This window comes from Quercus lobata, chromosome 4 (assembly GCF_001633185.2).
Source record: "Quercus lobata isolate SW786 chromosome 4, ValleyOak3.0 Primary Assembly, whole genome shotgun sequence".
Classification (NCBI taxonomy): Eukaryota; Viridiplantae; Streptophyta; class Magnoliopsida; order Fagales; family Fagaceae; genus Quercus; species Quercus lobata.
The window spans coordinates 886,828-906,774 of NC_044907.1; the positions used below are offsets into that span (position 1 = coordinate 886,828).

General features: G+C 43.1%; 1 protein-coding gene across 1 annotated transcript; it reads right to left on the reverse strand.

Annotated features, from left to right (window-relative positions):
• Positions 1-699: 699 nt before the first annotated feature.
• Positions 700-1,281, reverse strand: LOC115988054. Its single transcript, XM_031111684.1, has one exon. It carries the CDS (start codon positions 1,279-1,281, stop codon positions 700-702), a length of 582 nt encoding a protein of 193 aa, XP_030967544.1.
• Positions 1,282-19,947: the final 18,666 nt, after the last annotated feature.

The following is a 19,947-nucleotide window of genomic DNA, read 5'->3' on the forward strand; positions in this document are numbered from 1 at the left end:
CCTTCTGGTGAAGTGTAGAAGAGACAGCCCCTAGGGCATGAAGCGAAGGTCTTGCCACAATAGCTGTGTAAGGTGAATAGGCATCGACCACAATGAAATCCACCTCTACCACGTCTGAACTAGTCTATATGGGCAGTCTGATTTGGCCCCTCGGAGTAACGTTCTTCCCCCTCGAAACTTACTAAAGGGGAATCGTTCGCCGTTAGGTCTTCGGGTTTTAAATTCAGCCCCCTGTATAGGTCAGGGTACATTACTTCCATAACACTGCCCTGATTTACCAATACTCTCTTCACATCAAACCCCCCCAATCCTAAGTGTAACTACCAGAGCATTGTCGTGGGATTGGATGGTTCCGATCTTATCTTCGTCCGAGAATCCCAACACAAGCGAGGCTCCTTTCCTGGCCTTTTTGGATTCCCGATCGTTGTCCTCGATGGAGAGCCGAGCCACAGACATTACTCTGGAAGGATAAAAGCTGATCTTTTCCAGAGTAGCAAGGATGACATTTATTGTGCCCATAGGAGGTCTTAAGGATATGTCTCTCTGAGGTTCTTGGTTTGTCTGGCCTGGATGACCACTAGAAGAATGCAGAAGGTGCCTCAGTTTCCCTTTTCAGACCAACTGATCCAAGTGGTTCCAAAGGTTCTTGCAGTCTTCTATAGTATGTCTGTGGTCCTAGTGGTACTAACAATACAGACTCTAATTGTGCTTTGTGGAGTCTTCAGCCATCTTATTCGGCCACTTGAAGAATGGCTCATTCTTGACTTTCTCTAAAACTTGGTGTACCGGTTCTCTGAATACGGCATTAACTGTCTGCATGTTGGTTGATCCTGATTGCCCTGGGAAATCTCTCCTCGGATGGTTATTGTTGTATCGTTTCGACCTGAAATCATTCCTCTTTTGAGGGATGATCTTCTCCTTTCCTTTCCCTTGCAGCTGGTCCTCTTCCACTCTTTTGTATTTGTCAATTTGGTCCATAAGTTGATGAACGCTAGTGACAGGCTTGCCAGTCAAGGATTTCCTCAAGCCGTGCTCGATTGGGACACCGCTTTTAAAAGTGCTAATGGCGACATCGTCAAAGTTACCGTCCATCTCGTTGTACATTTCCCAATATCTGTCCGAGTATGCTTTTAGAGTTTCTCCCTCACGCATGAATAATGACAACAACGAACTCAGAGGTTGAGGAACCCTGCTGTTCGTAATGAAAAGAGAGCCAAAGGCTTGGGTGAGCTGCTTGTAGGAATCTATGGAGTTCGTTTTCAAACTGTTGAACCACCTCATCACTACGGGTCCTAGGCTGGACGGGAAAATCTTGCAGATCAAACCTTCGTTCTAGGAGTGGATGGCCATTCTTTAATTAAACTGGCTCACATGTTCTACGGGGTCCGTTCGACCATTATAAACGATGAACGTAGGTTGATGGAACCGCCGAGGTAGCCTAGCCCCTTTTATCTTGTGCGTGAAGGGTGACTTAAAGAACTGATCCAGAGCCTTATTCATGGCAGCATTACGCAGGCCCTTACTGGATGGGCTCTTGTGTTTCCGTCTATGATGGTGCTCGTCTTCATAAGAGAAGGTCTCACTTGGGAGAGTTCTTGATCTCTACCTATAATTGTCATCCTCTTCATCATTAGAGGATATGTCGGTCTGGAAGGGGACCGCCTCCGCTGTGCATGGCGTAGTCTTTTTTTCAAGTCCTCTATCTCCTGCTGCATTGCTTGGTGGTTGTTTTGTCTCTAGGATATGCGACTGCCCACTTGGGAGGGGCTTTTGCTTGTCTAGGTGACATGCACACTCCCCTCTAGATTCCTTTCATTCTCCTGATTTTGTTCAAGTTCAGGGCCGGGAAAATTACTCTGTCGCTGGGACCCTATGGGTTCTGCCCATTAGGGACCTGCTTGGCATGGGTTTTCCTAGTGTAGACCTGATCCTTCCATGTCTAACTGTTGCACTCACTAACACACAAGTTCTTCCCACAGACAACACCAATTGTAGGGGCACGATTTGGAGCCCAAGCCCAAAATGTATGGAGTTTTGGTCTAATGAGCCCAATACAATGAATTTGTAGAATATGGGTCAAAGAACTAGGTCTTAATGAGTTGGGCAACGGCTAATGTTGAATTAAAAGACAATCAAACACAAATAAGAGACATTGGTGTCAATGGATTTTTAGTCCGAGGAGGCCAAAGTTAATGTATACTGATCACAGTTGGATATTAAGATAGTTTAGTATGTTACAGTGTTTTCTCTCTGTTTTTCACCACCCCCCTCTCATGAGGGTTCTTCCACATTATATAGCTCATTTCTGATCATCTAGACCCTACACTTTTTGATCATCTAGATCTCTACTTGAGTACCCATCCCATCAGACACCCCTTTCAGCCTTTTGTGAGTTGTGGTAGCCAAGGCAGCACTGTTCAGAGGTCCTCTCCACATTAATGTGGCTAGAAAAATAGCTACAGTGCACTTAATGCGGTGGTAGCAGTTTTTCCTTAGATATTTCGAGTTTCCTTCCCTCTCACATGTTCATAGAGCGCATTTCAATTGCTAGAGTACATACTTGGACTGTATTTGTTGTGTCCGATGAGGAATTCCTCCTCGAACCTCCTTCCCTTCATCTCCCACTGATGAGACTTTTACTAGGAGTCATTTAATAGTTATCTCCTCCCCCTCAGACTTGTTAGTGTCCTCGGACAAGGCCCAAGGCCTAATACATTATTTTGGGCCCTAGTTCCTACAAAAGTTCTTTACAATAATTAAAAAATATATATGGACAATTTACATTTTATACATAATAATATCCTTACAAAAATTTTTAAAGAGTTAACAAAATATAAAAATGACTATCAATAATATTTAAATTATATATATAAGAATTATATTATGCATCTTATTGTATATCTTTAAATATATCTGGGATTACAAATTAGAATTCCAAATTAAAGTTCAAATTTTGCGTCATATATCCTAAATTATTTATTCTTAAAGAGTTTTATTTCTTAATTTAAAATCAAATGTGGGACCACATCATAAGTATTCATTCAAGTGAGTTATTAAGTACAATTTAGAATAAATTAATTGTAAAAATAAAATAAAATAAGAGTGCTTCACAATAATTTTTTTTTTTTAAATGGACAATTTACATTTTATACCTAATAATATCCTTACAAAAAATTTTAAAGAATTAAGAAAATGTAAAAATGACTATCAATGGTATTTGAATTATATATATAATAATTATATTATGCATCTTAATGTATGATTTTAAGTGTATCCCCTTGGTGCATCTTATTATATCATGCATACTCTTGGTGCGATGGTTACACCACAAGTACAAGTACTTGTGGGGTGTGGGGGGTAAGGGCCGAGATTCAAGTCTCCAGGAGAGAGTTTCACACACATATACACTTAGATTGGGCTAGAATAGAATTTCTATCTTGTATTTTTTTTTTTTTTTTTAAGTGTATTCATGCGTATGCATGAGGTTACAAGCTAGTTATTTATAATGCGTCCTTTAATAAAATGCAAGATCATTTGTTAAGGACTCTAATCTCATTAGAATCATTAACTAAATTGAAAGCCCTATTTTTTTAAGGATTCCTTACTCTAATGTTATGATAGACATCTTCTATAATGCTACCATCCACTATTTATCAAAGGAAAAAAAAAATGCTTTGTATATGATGTCTCCTCAAATAGAGATATTATTATTAAAATGAAACAGTGGATTGATATCAAATTCTTCTTCAATATGAAAGGTTACTATTCTTCTTCTTCTTCTTCTTCTTCCTCTTCTCTCTCTCTCTCTCTCTCTCTCTCTCTCTCTCTCTCTCTCTCTCTCTCTCTCTCTCTCTGTGGTGAACCTTTGATTTTAATTTACAATTCCTTTTAGCGTTTTAACGCCATGTTCTTTTCCTATCTCTTATTAAACTCGCTTTTTTTAGATTTGCCAATGAAACTTCCAAATTGGGCAACACCAGGAAACACAGTACACACATTGTCAGTACGTGGAGTCCGTAAATAGAGAGTAACTGAGAAAGTTGTAAACAGAGAGTAACTGAGAAAGTTAAAGCAATTCTATCCCTGTCGATTTAGGTTTATGATGGATATAATTTGGAAATTTCATTTAGGGGAGTTGTTCCTTACTTCAAAAATTAGAATTAATTGATTTTTTTTTTTATTAGACATTTTGTCATGTTCAAGTTCTACTTTAGTTGTAATTATAGGGTTGTATGAGGCTATGTAAAATGAGGAAGACATTTGAGGAAATGTATCTAACCTTGAAACTTGCTTTGGCGCTTTGCTGGCCTGAGTTACTGAAAAGAGAAATCGTATTTCTAAATTTTTTCAACAAATGGGAGAAAACTTTTATGGAGAAATTATTTCAAAATTGTGCACAGGAAATAAATTTCAGAGAGAGGGAGAGAAGAGCATATAAATAAGAAAGCAATATTGTTTTATTTATTAATTTTTTGTGGAAAGGAATAAACGAGAATGTTATGTCTCTAGTTTTGCTTATGTTGTATATATAGGTATATACAAAATAGGTTATAATATATTTACCAAAAAGTACCTATTGAAATGTCATAACCCTTAAAAATGGATATACCAAAAGGTTCCTATTGAAATGTCATAACCTTTCATATTGGATATGCCAAAATGTGTCTATTGAAAAATCATAACCTTTCATATTGGATATGTATTGAAGGTTCCTATTGACTGAATATGTGCATATTGAATGAAAATTTGCCTATTGAAGGGTCATAATCCTTTAAGTATAAATAATCTTCATATTCATTTGGTAACTTCTTTTCAATTTCTTCTTTTTCATCTTTCTTAGAAACACAAGAAACTTGTGAGTCTTCTCCAAAATTGCTATTTGTAAAACCCAATAAACTTGGTTGTATTCTTGGAACAAATTTGTAGTAACCCTTTAGCAACTCTTGTGTGGGGGTAAAAATTGTTTAAGGATAACATTCTATTGTGCCTCCAAGTCAATCAAATTTTATGTTTTTCTATAGGATCATTTTATTATTTCATTATATTACTCCTCTAAATTCCCAACAATTTGGGCAATTGATTTTTTTATAAGTCAAATTTTTTTTTGGGTTAAATAGTAAAAAGGTCCCAGAATCAAGCCACACCAACGGTAGCAACAATAATATTGAATGATTTATTTAAACGCCTTACGGATGATTTTCTTCTCAAATTTCTCATTCTCTCCCCTACTAGTTAATGTTTTTTGTTATGTAACACTGCACTTAGCTCATGCATGGGTAGTGAACCAAGTTTGCTGAGTCAACTCAGTGAGTCAACTCGAGACCATCAACAGGATAAGCTTAAAGTGGCATGACTTGCTTGTGACTCCACTCTATAATTTTCTCTTTTATCATCTATCTCTTAGGATTATCTTATCAAATAAACTACCTCATCTAGTGAGGTTTATCACTTAGGATTGTTGGGTTTATCATTTGGTTGTTTGAACTTTGTGATAAGCCATTTGTTATCGTTGTTATCTTTTAGGAACAGAAGTTATCATGTTTTGATGTAAGCCTTTATATATGGCTGAATGAATAAAGAATGGGCATGTAAATTTTAAGCTAAAACATTGTGGAGGTTGGGTTGTCCTTGAAACAAACCCATTGTGTTAAGTAAGTTTACTGTGTGCGTGTGTTGTTCTATTTTCTCGACCACCATAGCACCTCGAGGCAAATGCGGAAGAGGACGTGGTCATGGTGACCATAGCACTTTCCTTCTCAATGACCGTTTTTTGTTTTAATATATACATCTTATGTGAAACGATGAGTAAATACTGAAACTTAATAAGCAAAATGAAAAAACACAACTGTTTGGTGTTTTTTTTTTTTTTGCTGAAACTGTTTGGTGTTTTTAAATGTATACGTAGTATAAATTTATATTGCTACGTGACGCAATAAATAATGGCCAATAAAAAAGTCAAACGTTTCACTTTTATATTATATTAGTCGCTAGCCAATGCAATGCACAAAAATATAGCTACTGGATGAGTTTCAGGAAAAAAAAAAAAAAAAAAAAAAAAAAAAAAAACTATTATTTTTGAGTTGGAGTAGTAAAGCAAAAATGCATGAAATTAAAAATAAATAAATAAAAGATATTGAAAGAAATAACACAAAGTTTTATTAGTTATGCAGAAATCAATGTTGTTTTATTTATTAGTTTTTTTTTAGGAAAGAATAAAAGACAGAATGTTGCATCTCTAGTTTAATTTGTGTTGTATATATAGGTATATACAAGATAGGTTGTAATATATATACCAATATGTGTCTATTGAAAGGTTATAACTCTTCATATTGGATATACAAAATGTGCCTATTGAAAGGTCATAACCCTTTGTATTGGATATATATTAAATGTGCATATTGAACAGAAAGGTCTCTAATGACCAAAAATGTTTCTATTAAATGAAAATGTGCCTATTAAATGAATATGCGTCTATCGACCTAAAATGTGCATATTAAATGAAAATGTGCATATTGAATGATCATAAGCATTTGGGTATAAATAGTGGTTCATATTCATTTGGTAACCTTTTCTCAACTTCTTCTTTTTCATCTTTCTTAAAAACACAAAAAACATATGGGTCTTCTCCAAAATTGCTATTTGTAGAACCTAATAAATTTAATTGTATCATATGAAAAAATTTGTAGTAACCCTTTAGCAACTCTTGTGTGAGTGGAAAATATTGTCTAAGAATAACATTCAATTGTGCCTCCAAGTCAATCAAATTTTCAGTTTGTCTACTGGATCATTTTGTTATTTCATTATATTACTCTTCTAAATTCCCAACAATTTGGACAGTTGATTTTTATGTGAGTCGTTTTTTTTTTTTCTTTTTTTTAAATAGTGAGAAGGTCTAGGAACCATGCCACACCAACAGTAGCAACAATATTACTGAATGATTTCTTTAAACGTCTTACGAATGTTTTTCTTCTCAAATTTCTCATTCTCTTTCCTACGCCTTGCTGATGCTTTTTGTAGGGGTGAAATTTCCAAAATCAGCAAATGGGCCTGGGGACCCACACGAAGCCTAACCCTGACCCAACGGGGAATAGGAGCCCAAGTGACTCCTGGCCCAACCTTGTTGAGCCCGATTTGATCTAAAAGACGTCCGAGGAGGAATGCCTCCTCGGACACACTAATACGGGCCCAATGTGCGTCCCCTCCACAGTGAAGAACCCATCCAGGAGAACATGAGCAGGAGGGTGAGCCTCACACAGCATAGAAGAGGAAAATGTAAGACATCGGGGAACAACCACAACTGCCGCATTAAATGCAAGAAGCTACTTTTTCAGCCGCATTAATGTAGAGAAGACAGGCAAACAGTGTTACATTGGCCAGTGCAACTCACAGAAAGATAGGGAAGATGTCCGATGGGACAGGCACTCAAGTGAAGGTCCAGATGATTAACAAGTGTAAGGTCCTTATCAATTCAAGGAGGCTATATAAGAGAAGGAGATCCCCACGAAGAGAGGATCGGAGAATCAAGAAAAAAGAGAGAGAGAAAGGTGAAGGAACTCTATAGTCTGTAAACAGAGTAAGAGGTGCACTTATATGTCTCCTCGGACCGATATCCTATTAAACGTAAATGGAGTATTTTCACGTTCAACATGTTGCATGGCGCACATCTAACTGACGTTCACTTCGTCTAGTCCTAGCTCTGTAGCCCACTCTATACAAATTCATTTTCTGGGGACTTTTGGGCCAGAACCATTTACTTGCTGGGCCTGAGCCCCAAAAAACCGCCCCTACAATTGGCGCCGTCTGTGGGAAGAACTTGTGTCTCGACAAGTGAAACAGTAAGAGATGGAAGGATTAGGTCCGCGCCAAACCGGATGTGCAGAATCTCAACGGCAGGACAACTTTTTAAATCTCGAGCGAGGGAAGGGCCAAGATAATCAACGAGAGGGCAATGTGAACACCTCTCACACGAGTAGAAGCCGCTCAAAAGGGAAAGATCATGCATCCCATAAGCAGAACGAGCGAAAGGCCCTACAGCAAGAGATTGATGATTTGAAGAGGAAGCTGCGTCGAGCGCAGCGAAAACGCCCTTCGCCCGCCTCGGACACTAGTAGTGATGGGGACGGCGAATACAGGCAAATGTCAAGAACCCGTCCGAGCGAGACTTTTTCCTATGAGGAAGAGCAGCCTCGCAAACGCAGCCACAAAAGCCCGTCTTACCAAGGCCTGGCCAATGATGCCATGAGCAAAGCCTTGGATCGCATCTCCCAGTCGCCGTTCACACGTAGAATAGAGAGGGCAGTGCTTCCTCGGCGGTTCAATCAGCCAACGTTTGCCATATACAATGGTCGGACTGACCCAGTGGAGCATGTAAGCCAATTTAACCAGAGGATGGCCGTCCACTCCAGGGACGAGGCGTTAATGTGTAAGGTGTTTCCATCCAGCTTGGGACCCCTGGCGATGAGATGGTTTGATGCCCTCCCGCCGAATTCCATAGATTCCTTTAAACAGCTGATGCAGACTTTTGGTTCCCGCTTCATCACCAGCACTAGAGTCCCTCGGCCCCTTGACTCCCTCTTATCATTGTCCATGCGGGAAGGAGAAACGCTGAAGGCCTACTCGGACAGATACTGGAAAATGTACAACGAGATAGAAGGAAACTACGATGACATTGCCATTAGTACGTTCAAAAGGGGCCTGCTGACAGAGCATGGCTTAAGAAAGTCCCTCATTGGGAAGCTAGTCACCAGCGTGCGCCAGCTCATGGGCAGAATAGACAAGTACAAAAGGGTCGAGGAGGACCAGCAGATGGGGAAGGGTAAAGCGAAGGTTGTCCCTCAAGAGAGGAGGGGCTTCAGGTTGGACCGCTTTAACAGCAGTAACAGGCCGAGAAGGGACTACGTAGAACAGTCCGGACCTATTGGGGCTCAAGCATTCCATGCTGTGTTCCGAGAGCCGTTGCACAAGATCCTGGAGAAGGTGAAGTGTGAACCCTTTTTTCAGTGGCCGAACAGGATGGCGGGTGACCCCTTAAAACGCAATCAGAATCTGTACTGCGCGTACCACCAGGAGCCGGGTCACACCACCGATGATTGCAGGAATCTGAAAAACTATTTAGATCGTCTTGTCCGAGAAGGGTAGTTGAGGCATCTGTTGCACCGCCCTGAAGGATGGCAGGAACAGTCAAATGTTGAAACCAAACAAGGCACATTGAGGCCACCTATTGGCACAATAAATGTCATTCTTGCTGCACCTGGGAGAACCGATTCCAGCCCTTTCAGAGTAATGTCAGTGGGCAGGTTCCCGACGAAGCCAGACGAAAGGGAATCCAAGAGAGCCAGAGTGAGTGCCACGCCATTAATTGGGTTCACGGAGGAGAACAAACAAGGAACTATTCAACCCCATGAAGATGCCCTAGTCGTGACGCTCAGAATAGGAGGTTATGATGTGAAAAGGGTGTTAGTTGACCAAGGCAGCGCCGTGGAAGTAATGTACCCGGATTTGTATAAGGGGCTGAACTTGAAGCAGGAAGACCTATCGCCATACGATTCACCCCTAGTCAGCTTTGAAGGAAAAATCGTCATCCCGAAAGGCATGATTAGGCTGCCTGTGCAAACAGACTCAGACGTAGTAGAAGTAAACTTCATTGTCGTGGATGCATACTCCCCCTACACAGCTATTGTGGCCCGGCCATGGCTTCATACACTAGGGGCTGTGTCGTCAACCTTGCACCAAAAGGTGAAGTATCCGTCAGGAGGTCAAGTCAAAGAAATAATAGGGAACCAAGGAATGGCCAGACAATGCATGGTGTCGGCAATATCACAACAACCAAATAGCGAACCTTCCACTTCTGTTGAGAACGGCTTATAGCAATCAATGACCTCGATCCCAACTGCGCGTAGTGGAGGACCGGCCATGGAGGTGAGCTGTGAGGAGCTGGAGAAAGTACTCATCGGATCAGACCCTGAGAGGTTTTTTCAGATCGGCTCGGAATTACCAGCACAGGAGAAGTCAGCGCTAATTGATTTTCTTCGGCGGAATGAGGACGTATTCACCTGGGATCCCTATGAAGCCCCCGGGGTTGACTCAGATCTTATATGCCATCACCTTAATGTTAATCTGGCCATAACACCAAAGAAGCAACCTCCTCGGGGCCCGTCAAAAGAACATGCAGACGCTGTGAGAGAAGAGGTCGCAAAATTGAAGAAAGCTGGGGCTATCAAGGAAGTTTTCTACCCCGAATGGTTGGCAAACACAGTCGTGGTAAAGAAGAAGAGCGGGAAATGGCGGGTCTGCGTAGACTTCACGGACTTAAACAAGGCCTACCCGAAGGACCCTTCCCCAATGCCGCGGATAGACCGATTGGTAGATGCGATTGTCGGACACCCCCGAATGAGTTTTTTGGATGCTTTCCAGGGCTACCATCAGATATCCCTGGCTGCCGAAGACCAAGAGAAGACCGCTTTTGTCACCCCAGTTGGCAACTATCATTATAAGGTGATGCCCTTTGGCCTAAAGAATGTCAGGTCGACCTATCAGAGGATGATGACTAGGATGTTTGAACAGTAGATGGGTAAGACTGTTGAAGTGTATATAGATGACATGGTAGTGAAGAGCAAATTGGTGGCCGACCACATCAGAGACCTTGGTGAAGTGTTTCAAATTCTAAGAAAGTACAAGCTACAACTGAACGCATCCAAATGTTCATTTGGGGTGGGATCAGGAAAGTTCTTGGGCTATATGGTGACCCACCGAGGAATAGAAGTTAACCCTGACCAAATAAGAGCCATTCATAGCTTGCAGCCTCCTCGAAATCCCAAAGAGGTCCAGAAGCTTACCGGCATGATAGCTGCTTTAAACCGTTTCATCTCCCGCTCAGCGGACAGATGCAGGCCTTTTTTCCTCCTATTACACAAGTGGAAGGGTTTCGAGTGGACTGAAGAGTGTGCTTTAGCTTTCCAACAGCTCAAGGAATACCTCGCCTAACCACCGATCATGTCCAGTCCTGATGCCGACAAGGTATTATTCGCATACATCGCAGTAGCCTCTCATGCGGTGAGCTTAGTGCTAGTCCGAGAAGACAACGGCACGCAGTGGCCCGTTTATTACGTAAGCAAATCGCTGCAGGAGACAGAGACCCGGTATCTCCCCCTCGAAAAAACTATATTGGCCGTCGTACAAGCCACGCGGAAGCTCCCCCACTATTTTCAGGCACATACAGTAGTTGAGCTAACTCAACTTCCACTGAAATCGGTCCTCCGCAGCGCCGACTACATAGGTAGAATAGCTAAGTGGGGAACAATCCTGGGCGCCTTCGACATTAGATACATGCCTCGCACCGCCATAAAAGGGCAGGTCCTCGCCGATCTAGTAGCTGAATTTGCGGAGCCCACCCTAGAAGGGATGGAAATGTCGGGGTCACCAAGTGCTGATGGGAAACTGGTCAGCACGGTCTCTCAGCATAAGCACAATAGGTGGAGAGCACACATTGATGGTGCAGCAAACCAAAGGGGCTCAAGGGTGGGGCTCGTTCTAGTCTCTCCCGAAGGGATAACCATAGAAAAGTCGTTGAGGCTCGGATTCTCAGCCACGAATAACGAAGCCAAGTATGAGGCATTGTTAGAGGGGATGTAGATGATTCGGAAATTGGGTGGGAAATGCGCAAGCATATTCTCGGATTCGAGACTCATAGTGGGACAAGTAAATGAGGAGTTGGAGGCGAAGGATGAAAGAATGCAAGGGTACCTTGCTCGGGCTAAACACCTGCAGACCCATTTCGGTGACTTCTGTTTATCGCATATACCCAGAAGTGGGAACACCCATGCTGATTCTCTCGCAACACTGGCCACCTCCTCGGCTCAGCCCCTTCCATGGGTTATTTTAGTTGAAGATCTCTGCCGCCTAACAACAGAGGAGGCCAACGATATTCGGATACACAACGTCGGGGCAGGACCTAGCTGGATGGACCCTCTGGTGCTGTTCTTAAAGCACGACACCTTACCGGATGATAAGGTTGAGGCTGACAAAATCAGGAGGAGAGCTTCTCGATTATGGCTGTCCGAGGACTCCAAACTTTACAGACGCTCGTTCTCGGGGTCATACTTGCTGTGTGTGCACCTAGGGGCTACGGAACTCATCCTGGAGGAGTTACATAAAGGGATTTGTGGAAGCCATACGGGGGGCAGGTCCCTCTCCCACAGGGCCATGACGCTGGGTTATTGGTGGCCGAGCATGCATAAAGAGGCTCTGGAATATGTGAAGAAGTGCGACCAATGCCAAAGGTTCGCCCCGAACATACATCAGCCGGGCGGAGAACTTAACCCGTTGTCCAGCCCTTGGCCATTCACACAATGGGGCCTAGACATACTAGGGCCATTCCCCAAAGCGGCTGGGAACAAGAAATTTCTTCTCGTCGGCACTGATTACTTCACAAAGTGGGTCGAAGCTGAGGCGCTGGCAAACTAGGTTCGGGGCCCCGCACACCCTGATCTCGGACAACGGCCTCCAATTTGACAGCAAAGCCTTTAGAGAATACTGCAATAAGCCGGGAATTATCAACCGATACTCCACACTGGCCTACCCGCAGGGTAATGGACAGGCGGAAGCCATCAACAAAACCATAGTGAATGGACTAAAGAAGAGGTTGGACGACACGAAAGGGAGATGGGTTGAAGAGTTAGCCCACGTCTTGTGGACATACCGCACCACGCCTCGCAGGTCCACGGGAGAAACCCCCTTTTCATTGACCTACAAAGCCGAGGCTGTCATCCCACTGGAGATAAACTTCCCAACCCAGAGGACCACTACCTTCAACCCCATTGCTAATAACAACCTTCTAGAAAAAAGCCTGGATCTCCTCGAAGAAAAAAGGGAAAGTGCAATGGTTCACCTAGCTTATTATCAGCAAAAGCTTAAACAGGGCTGCGACGCCAAGGTGAAGTCAAGGCCCTTGACGCCCGGGGATCTAATGCTGAGGAAAGTCCTGGGCACCGCGAAGAACCCTGCATGGGGAAAGCTTGGACCAAACTGGGAGGGCCCATACCGTATCACTTCCGTAGCCGGCATTAGGGCATACTTTTTGGAAGACTTGGACGAACATGTAGTACCACGTCCATGGAATGTAAATAACCTGAAAAGGTACTGTTATTAATGAAAGACACCATACTTGACGCCGTGTTACTGTATAGCAATTCTCACTAAGTGTTAAACAGAACCCAAGTCCTGCATGGCTCCTCGGACCACAGACTTGGGGGAAATTAACCTCGCAACGATTTTCACTAAGTGTTAAACAGAACCCAAGTCCTGCATGGCTCCTCGGACCACAGACTTGGGGGAAATTAACCTCGCAACGATTTTCATTAAGTGTTAAATAGAACCCAAGTCCTGCATGGCTCCTCGGACCACAGACTTGGGGGAAATTAACCTCGCAACGATTTTCATTAAGTGTTAAACAGAACCCAAGTCCTGCATGGCTCCTCGGACCACATACTTGGGGGAAATTAACCTCGCAACGATTTTCATTAAGTGTTAAACAGAACCCAAGTCCTGCATGGCTCCTCGGACCACAGGCTTGGGGGAAATTAACCTCGCAACGATTTTCATTAAGTGTTAAACAGAACCCAAGTCCTGCATGGCTCCTCGGACCAAAGGCTTGGGGGAAATTAACCACGAAGCAATTCTCATTAAGTGTTAAACAGAACCCAAGTCCTGCATGGCTCCTCGAACCACAGACTTGGGGGAAATTAACCTCGCAACGATTTTCATTAAGTGTTAAACAGAACCTAAGTCCTGCATGGCTCCTCGGACCACAGACTTGGGGGAAATTAACCTCGCAACGATTTTCATTAAGCGTTAAACAGAACCCAAGTCCTGCATGGCTCCTCAGACCACAGACTTGGGGGAAATTAACCACGAAGCGATTCTCATTAAGCGTTAAACAGAACTCAAGTCCTGCATGGCTCCTCGGACCACAGACTTGGGGGAAATTAACCTCGCAACGATTTTCATTAAGTGTTAAACAGAACCCAAGTCCTGCATGGCTCCTCGGACCACAGGCTTGGGGGAAATTAACCTCGCAACGATTTTCATTAAGTGTTAAACAGAATCCAAGTCCTGCATGGCTCCTTGGACCAAAGGCTTGGGGGAAATTAACCACGAAGCAATTCTCATTAAGTGTTAAACAGAACTCAAGTCCTGCATGGCTCCTCGAACCACAGACTTGGGGGAAATTAACCTCGCAACGATTTTCATTAAGTGTTAAACAGAACCTAAGTCCTGCATGGCTCCTCGGACCACAGACTTGGGGGAAATTAACCTCGCAACGATTTTCATTAAGCGTTAAACAGAACCCAAGTCCTGCATGGCTCCTCGGACCACAGACTTGGGGGAAATTAACCACGAAGCGATTCTCATTAAGCGTTAAACAGAACCCAAGTCCTGCATGGCTCCTCAGACCACAGACTTGGGGGAAATTAACCACGAAGCAATTCTATCTTAATTATTGACTATCATTCTTTATACATTCATTCATTCACGCTTGGTTTTCAGCAGTTAAGGGCAGAATAAACATCCATTTATGATAAAAACAGAAGCGAAAGTAAAACAACAAGAAGAAAAGGAAACGACACCTTTCATTAAAATCCCCAAAAGCGATCCTTTTACAATCATTAAACAAAACAAAATATGAAAGGTCTAACAAGAAAGATCCTACACTACTTCCCTAAATCTGATCCCTGAGCAGGCCCAGGTTGGTCGTCTGCTGGCTGTGGCCCTGGAACAGTCTCCTTAGCCTGTGCAACAACCTCCCTGATTGAAAGACTGTCCTCGGGCAACTTGCCCTTCACGGCCGGCTGCACATCCTCAACTTTAGGCGTAGTGGAGTTCGAGGCTAAAGCTTTCGTGGGGAGAGGCACTTCAGTCGCGACCTCGTCGGGGATCTCACGAAAGTCCTCAGGGAAAAAGATGTTCTCAGTTTTCCTAAGATCGGAATCCGCTGGGATTGCCACCCGGTCCAAGGCCACACCCCAAGACAGGGTGATGTATTCCCTGCATACAGTAGCCACCTCCTTGGCCAACCTGACCTCAGTGTCCTTGACCCCGCGATCATAAAAGGCTGCCACTACTTTCTCGGCCGCCTCCCTAGCCAGTCAGGCCTCCCCCTTTACCTTTGCAAGCTCGGACTTGAGATTTGAAACCGCCCGCTTCTCCGTCGCGAGATTTTCCTCGGATTAACGGAGCTGTAGGTGCAGATCCTCAGCCTGCTTAGTAGCGTTTTTAAGGTCGGCTTCCGCGCTTGCATGGTTCTTCTTTGCCTCCTTCACCTCATGGCTCAGGCTATCGTTTTCCTTCTTGAGGTCGCCTGTAGTCCTCTCGGCAATACGGCGGGACTGAGCCTCATTATGAAGGTCCTCACGTGCCTTTTTGGCCCACTCCTCAGCAACGAAGATTTACTGAGTGACCTGCACCAGGAAGATAAGAGCTTAATCAAAAGAATGGTGAATAAATGGATGCGTAACAAGAGAACGAGATAGTAAAAGTTTTCGCTTACCATGGCCATGTCCCTCTTCAGCGACATGAAGAGTTCTGGTTGCTGAGTGTCACAGAGCCCCTTCATGTCGCGAGGCAAAAGAAGAGGCTGCTGCAGGGCCTCAGCCAAGAATGACACCTCCCGTCGTTGGGACTCCCACAAGGTTGCAGCCCAAGAAATTGGAGCGCCATCCAGTTCGAGCCACGGCGACCATATCCGTTGTTCTCTCCGAATAGCCGCCTCGTCTCGGTTATCAATAGACTTGGTCCTCTTCTCTTTGGGCTCCTTGGTCTCTTTGTCCTTCTTCTGAGGTTTGGCTTTTTCTCGGCCAACCTCACCCTCCTCCAACTCCCCCACAGGCCTTTTTCGCCTTAAATTGGGCATGGGCTGCAGCGCAAAATCCGATGTGGGAGGAGGAGGAAGAGGAGCCTTGGAGGTCGGCTGCTCTTTTGAGGCATCCTTGGAGGACTGCCCTTTGTTCCTATTGGCAAGGAGGCCCCTGAGGCCAGACCTTTGTCTCAAGTCCATTCCTTCTTCTTCTTCAAGCTCTTGGCTAGTACCAACTTATGTGTTTACTAAACCCAACTCAGGGGCTGCCGAGGCGCAGTCTAGATCTGAATCAGAATCCAAGAGCTCTACTATCCTGGCCGACACCTCTCCCTCCTCGGCAAAGTGGAACTGGTCTATCTGATCCTCCAAAGACGAGTGCGAGGAACCGGCTTTTTCCTCTGGGATAACTACTGTGGGAAAGGCACGCTGAGCAGGCAGCTGAACGGGGGCTAAATCTCTCGAAGCAAGAAAGCCTGGTACGGAGACGTCTATCCGTGCCAATCGCGGACTACCTGCCCTAATTGCTTGGTCGGGCTCCACTAGAGCACGAGTAAGGGGCACGTAGTCCAAAATCAGAGGCGCAGATCGCAACTGCCCGTCGGTACTCACGTAAATCTCAGACCTTAAAAGGAAGTTGAGTGCCTGGACGTTGACCAAACTAAGCCGAGGAGTCGTATGCTGCTTGTCTGCAAGATCCGAAGAGAGGGATATGTTAGTCCGAGGAGGCAAACAAGTAAAGTCAAAATCGAAATAATAAAAGAAAAAGGGGAAAAGATCAAAACTAAGATCCTTTCCAAAGGATCTAACTCTATGGTGCCCCACCTAGTTCTCCTGCCTTGACTGGGCAGTGAAGACCGTCGTGCCACCGTCCGGAGACGATCAAAAGATTGTCCTTTAAGCCTTTGTTGGACTTGGGAAGGCAGGATATCAACCTCACCTCATCGGATCTGGACTTCAAGTAATATGAGTCGCCGAGGCTGTGCAGTTCATATAAATGAACCACGTCACGCCATGTAAGGCTAAGGTTCATCTGATTGTTCAGGACCTCTATGCACCCCAGGATCCATAACATATTTGCGACGCATTGGTGAGGGGCCAACCTATGACCGCGCAAATAATCCCTAGTTATCCTCCCCATAGGGATGGTCATTCCTCCTTCCACAAAGGCTATCACTGGAATGGCGACCTCCCCCATTCTCCTCTTGATTATGACCTCCTCCAGAGGACAATACTCTAGACCTACCTCCGGCGGAATACGGTATTTGGCCCTGAAGCCCTCCATACCGGCCGGGGAATTTACCAATTTGTCAAGTTTACCCATCCCCCTAATCCTAGGTGACGCGAAGATGATTTATTTAAGGAGTAATACCGGAAAAAGGCAAGGGAGAAGGAACGTAAACTTACGGGTGAGGAATTTGCAGGAAATCTTCAAGGGGACGACTGCGAGGGCTTGAATGCTTTAAAAGGGAAAGTGCGAGAGTGCTCTGAGTGCTTGAGTGCTTGTCCAAAAAAGGGAAGAAAATGCTTTTGAAAATCTTATGTATCCAGGAGAAGCCGGACAGACGTCTTCCCGCCTAGGGAAACGGAAATTAGCGTCCAACCGTCGGATCAAAATATATAAAACCGCTAAAAGCAGTAATTAGCGCCGCATGGTTCACCAACCCCCTCCATCATTAATGAGGCACGTGAGGAGCATACCTCCGCACGAGTGAAGGAGGGACCCACAGCAAATAATCCTATGAATGTCAAAATCCCGCCCTTCCTCCTCGGACAAGAAAGAAGGAGCCGGAATTTTGAGGGGCTATTGTAGGGGTGAAATTTCCAAAATCAGCGAATGGGCCTGGGGACCCACACGAAGCCTAACCCTGACCCAACGGGGAATAGGAGCCCAAGTGACTCTTGGCCCAACCCTGTTGAGCCCGGTTTGATCTAAAAGACGTCCGAGGAGGAATGCCTCCTCGGACACACTAATACGGGCCCAATGGCGTCCCCTCCACAGTGAAGAACCCATCCAGGAGAACATGAGCAGGAGGGTGAGCCTCACACAGCATAGAAGAGGAAAATGTAAGACATCGGGGAACAACCACAACTGCCGCATTAAATGCAAGAAGCTACTTTTTCAGCCGCATTAATATGGAGAAGACAGGCAAACAGTGTTACATTGGCCAGTGCAACTCACAGAAAGATAGGGAAGATGTCCGATGGGACAGGCACTCAAGTGAAGGTCCAGATGATTAACAAGTGTAAGGTCCTTATCAATTCAAGGAGGCTATATAAGAGAAGGAGATCCCCACGAAGAGGGGATCGGAGAATCAAGAAAAAAGAGAGAGAGAAAGGTGAAGGAACTCTATAGTCTGTAAACAGAGTAAGAGGTGCACTTATACGTCTCCTCGGACCGATATCCTATTAAATGTAAATGGAGTATTTTCACGTTCAACATGTTGCATGGAGCACATCTAACTGACGTTCACTTCGTCTAGTCCTAGCTTTGTAGCCCACTCTCTACAAATTCATTGTCTAGGGACTTTTGGGCCAGAACCATTTACTTGCTGGGCCTGGGGCCCAAAAAACCGCCCGTACACTTTTCTTTTCAATGACAATTTTTTGTTTTAATATATACATATTATCTAAAATGGTGAGTAGATACTGAAACTTAACGGAAAAAATGAAAAGACACAACTGCTCGGTGTTTTTAAATGAATATGTGGCATAAATTTATATAGACACATGTCACAATAAAGAATGGTCAACAAAAAGTCAAATGTTTCACTTTTTTATTATTATATAGATATAGATATAGATTTGAGATAAATGAGAAATTTGTAATGGTTTAATTTTAGGATAGTAACCCGAAAATTTTGGTAATGTAAAACATATAGGCTAATTTTAAGAGTGAAGAGAACATGAGGGAATATGATTTTTTCAATTTGAAGAATGATAAGATATAAGAATGTAGTGGAAACTGGAAAGTGAGAAGTGATGAGGTTTAAATTTTGTGAAAGAAATTTATCAATTTTTTAAAAGAATTCTTAAATGAAATTTGCTTTTATGGCTTTAAAATTTAATTTAGGAGTAGTTTTAAGGCGTAAATGCACTTTTAGTCCTTATATTTTGACGTTTTTCCATTTTAGTCCCTACATTTTATTTTTTCCACTTTTAGTCCCTAAAACCAATTTACGCTTTCTGTTTTAGTCCTTGAAGCACTATTCTGTCACCAAACTAACGGGAAAACTGACCTGAGCATTAAAATATTATTAAAAAAATTATTTAACATTTTTTAAATGCCAAAATTATAAATAATTAATTAATTACTCAATTTTAATTAAAATAAAAAAAAAAACAAACAAAATTATTTTCTTTCCAACAAAAAAATTTATTTTCTTTTAATTAAAAAGAATTTTTTTTTTCCAAATTTTTTTTTCAGAAGAACATATTCTTTTTTTGATGAACTCAGAAGAACATATTCATGTTCTTTATGTTGTTTCCCGTATATGATTCATATTCTTACCAAACACAAAAAACACAAACTCAAATTTAAACATTACCACAAGATCACAAACACAAACACAAACGCAAAGAACACAATAACAAACATAAACCAATTAAAAAGAGTAATTAAAAATTTTTCTTTTTTTTCTTTTCATTATTTTCGGAAGAACAAAGTTACATGTTCTTCATGTTCTTCGGGAAAGAACATGAAGGTTGCCCAAAAAATTAAACATGCAAAAATTCACATGCAAAAATTCATTCAAAATCCCTTTCCTCCACTGAATCCTCCAACAAATCAAACCCATAAACCCAGAAAAATAATAAATTCCACATGAAAAAAACAAACCCAGAAATTTAAAGTAAACACAGCAGCAACCTGAAACCACCAAACCCAATCAAATCTCATCTGCCCCTCTTTTCATTCTCATCCACTTCTCTTTTTTCTCTCTAGACCATTCCCCTAAATCAAATCTCTCTATCTCTCTCTCTCTCCAAACCCAATCACTCTCTCTCTCTGTGGTGAGACCCAAATTCCCAATTGATCTGCAAATGCCACCTCTGAACAACAAATCGATGATGATGAACACCAGGCCAGGAAGAATCGG

Bases quoted from the DNA above. Each gene is read 5' to 3' on its own strand.
- LOC115988054 (XM_031111684.1), bottom strand. From the start codon at position 1,281: ATGAGGTGGTTCAACAGTTTGAAAACGAACTCCATAGATTCCTACAAG.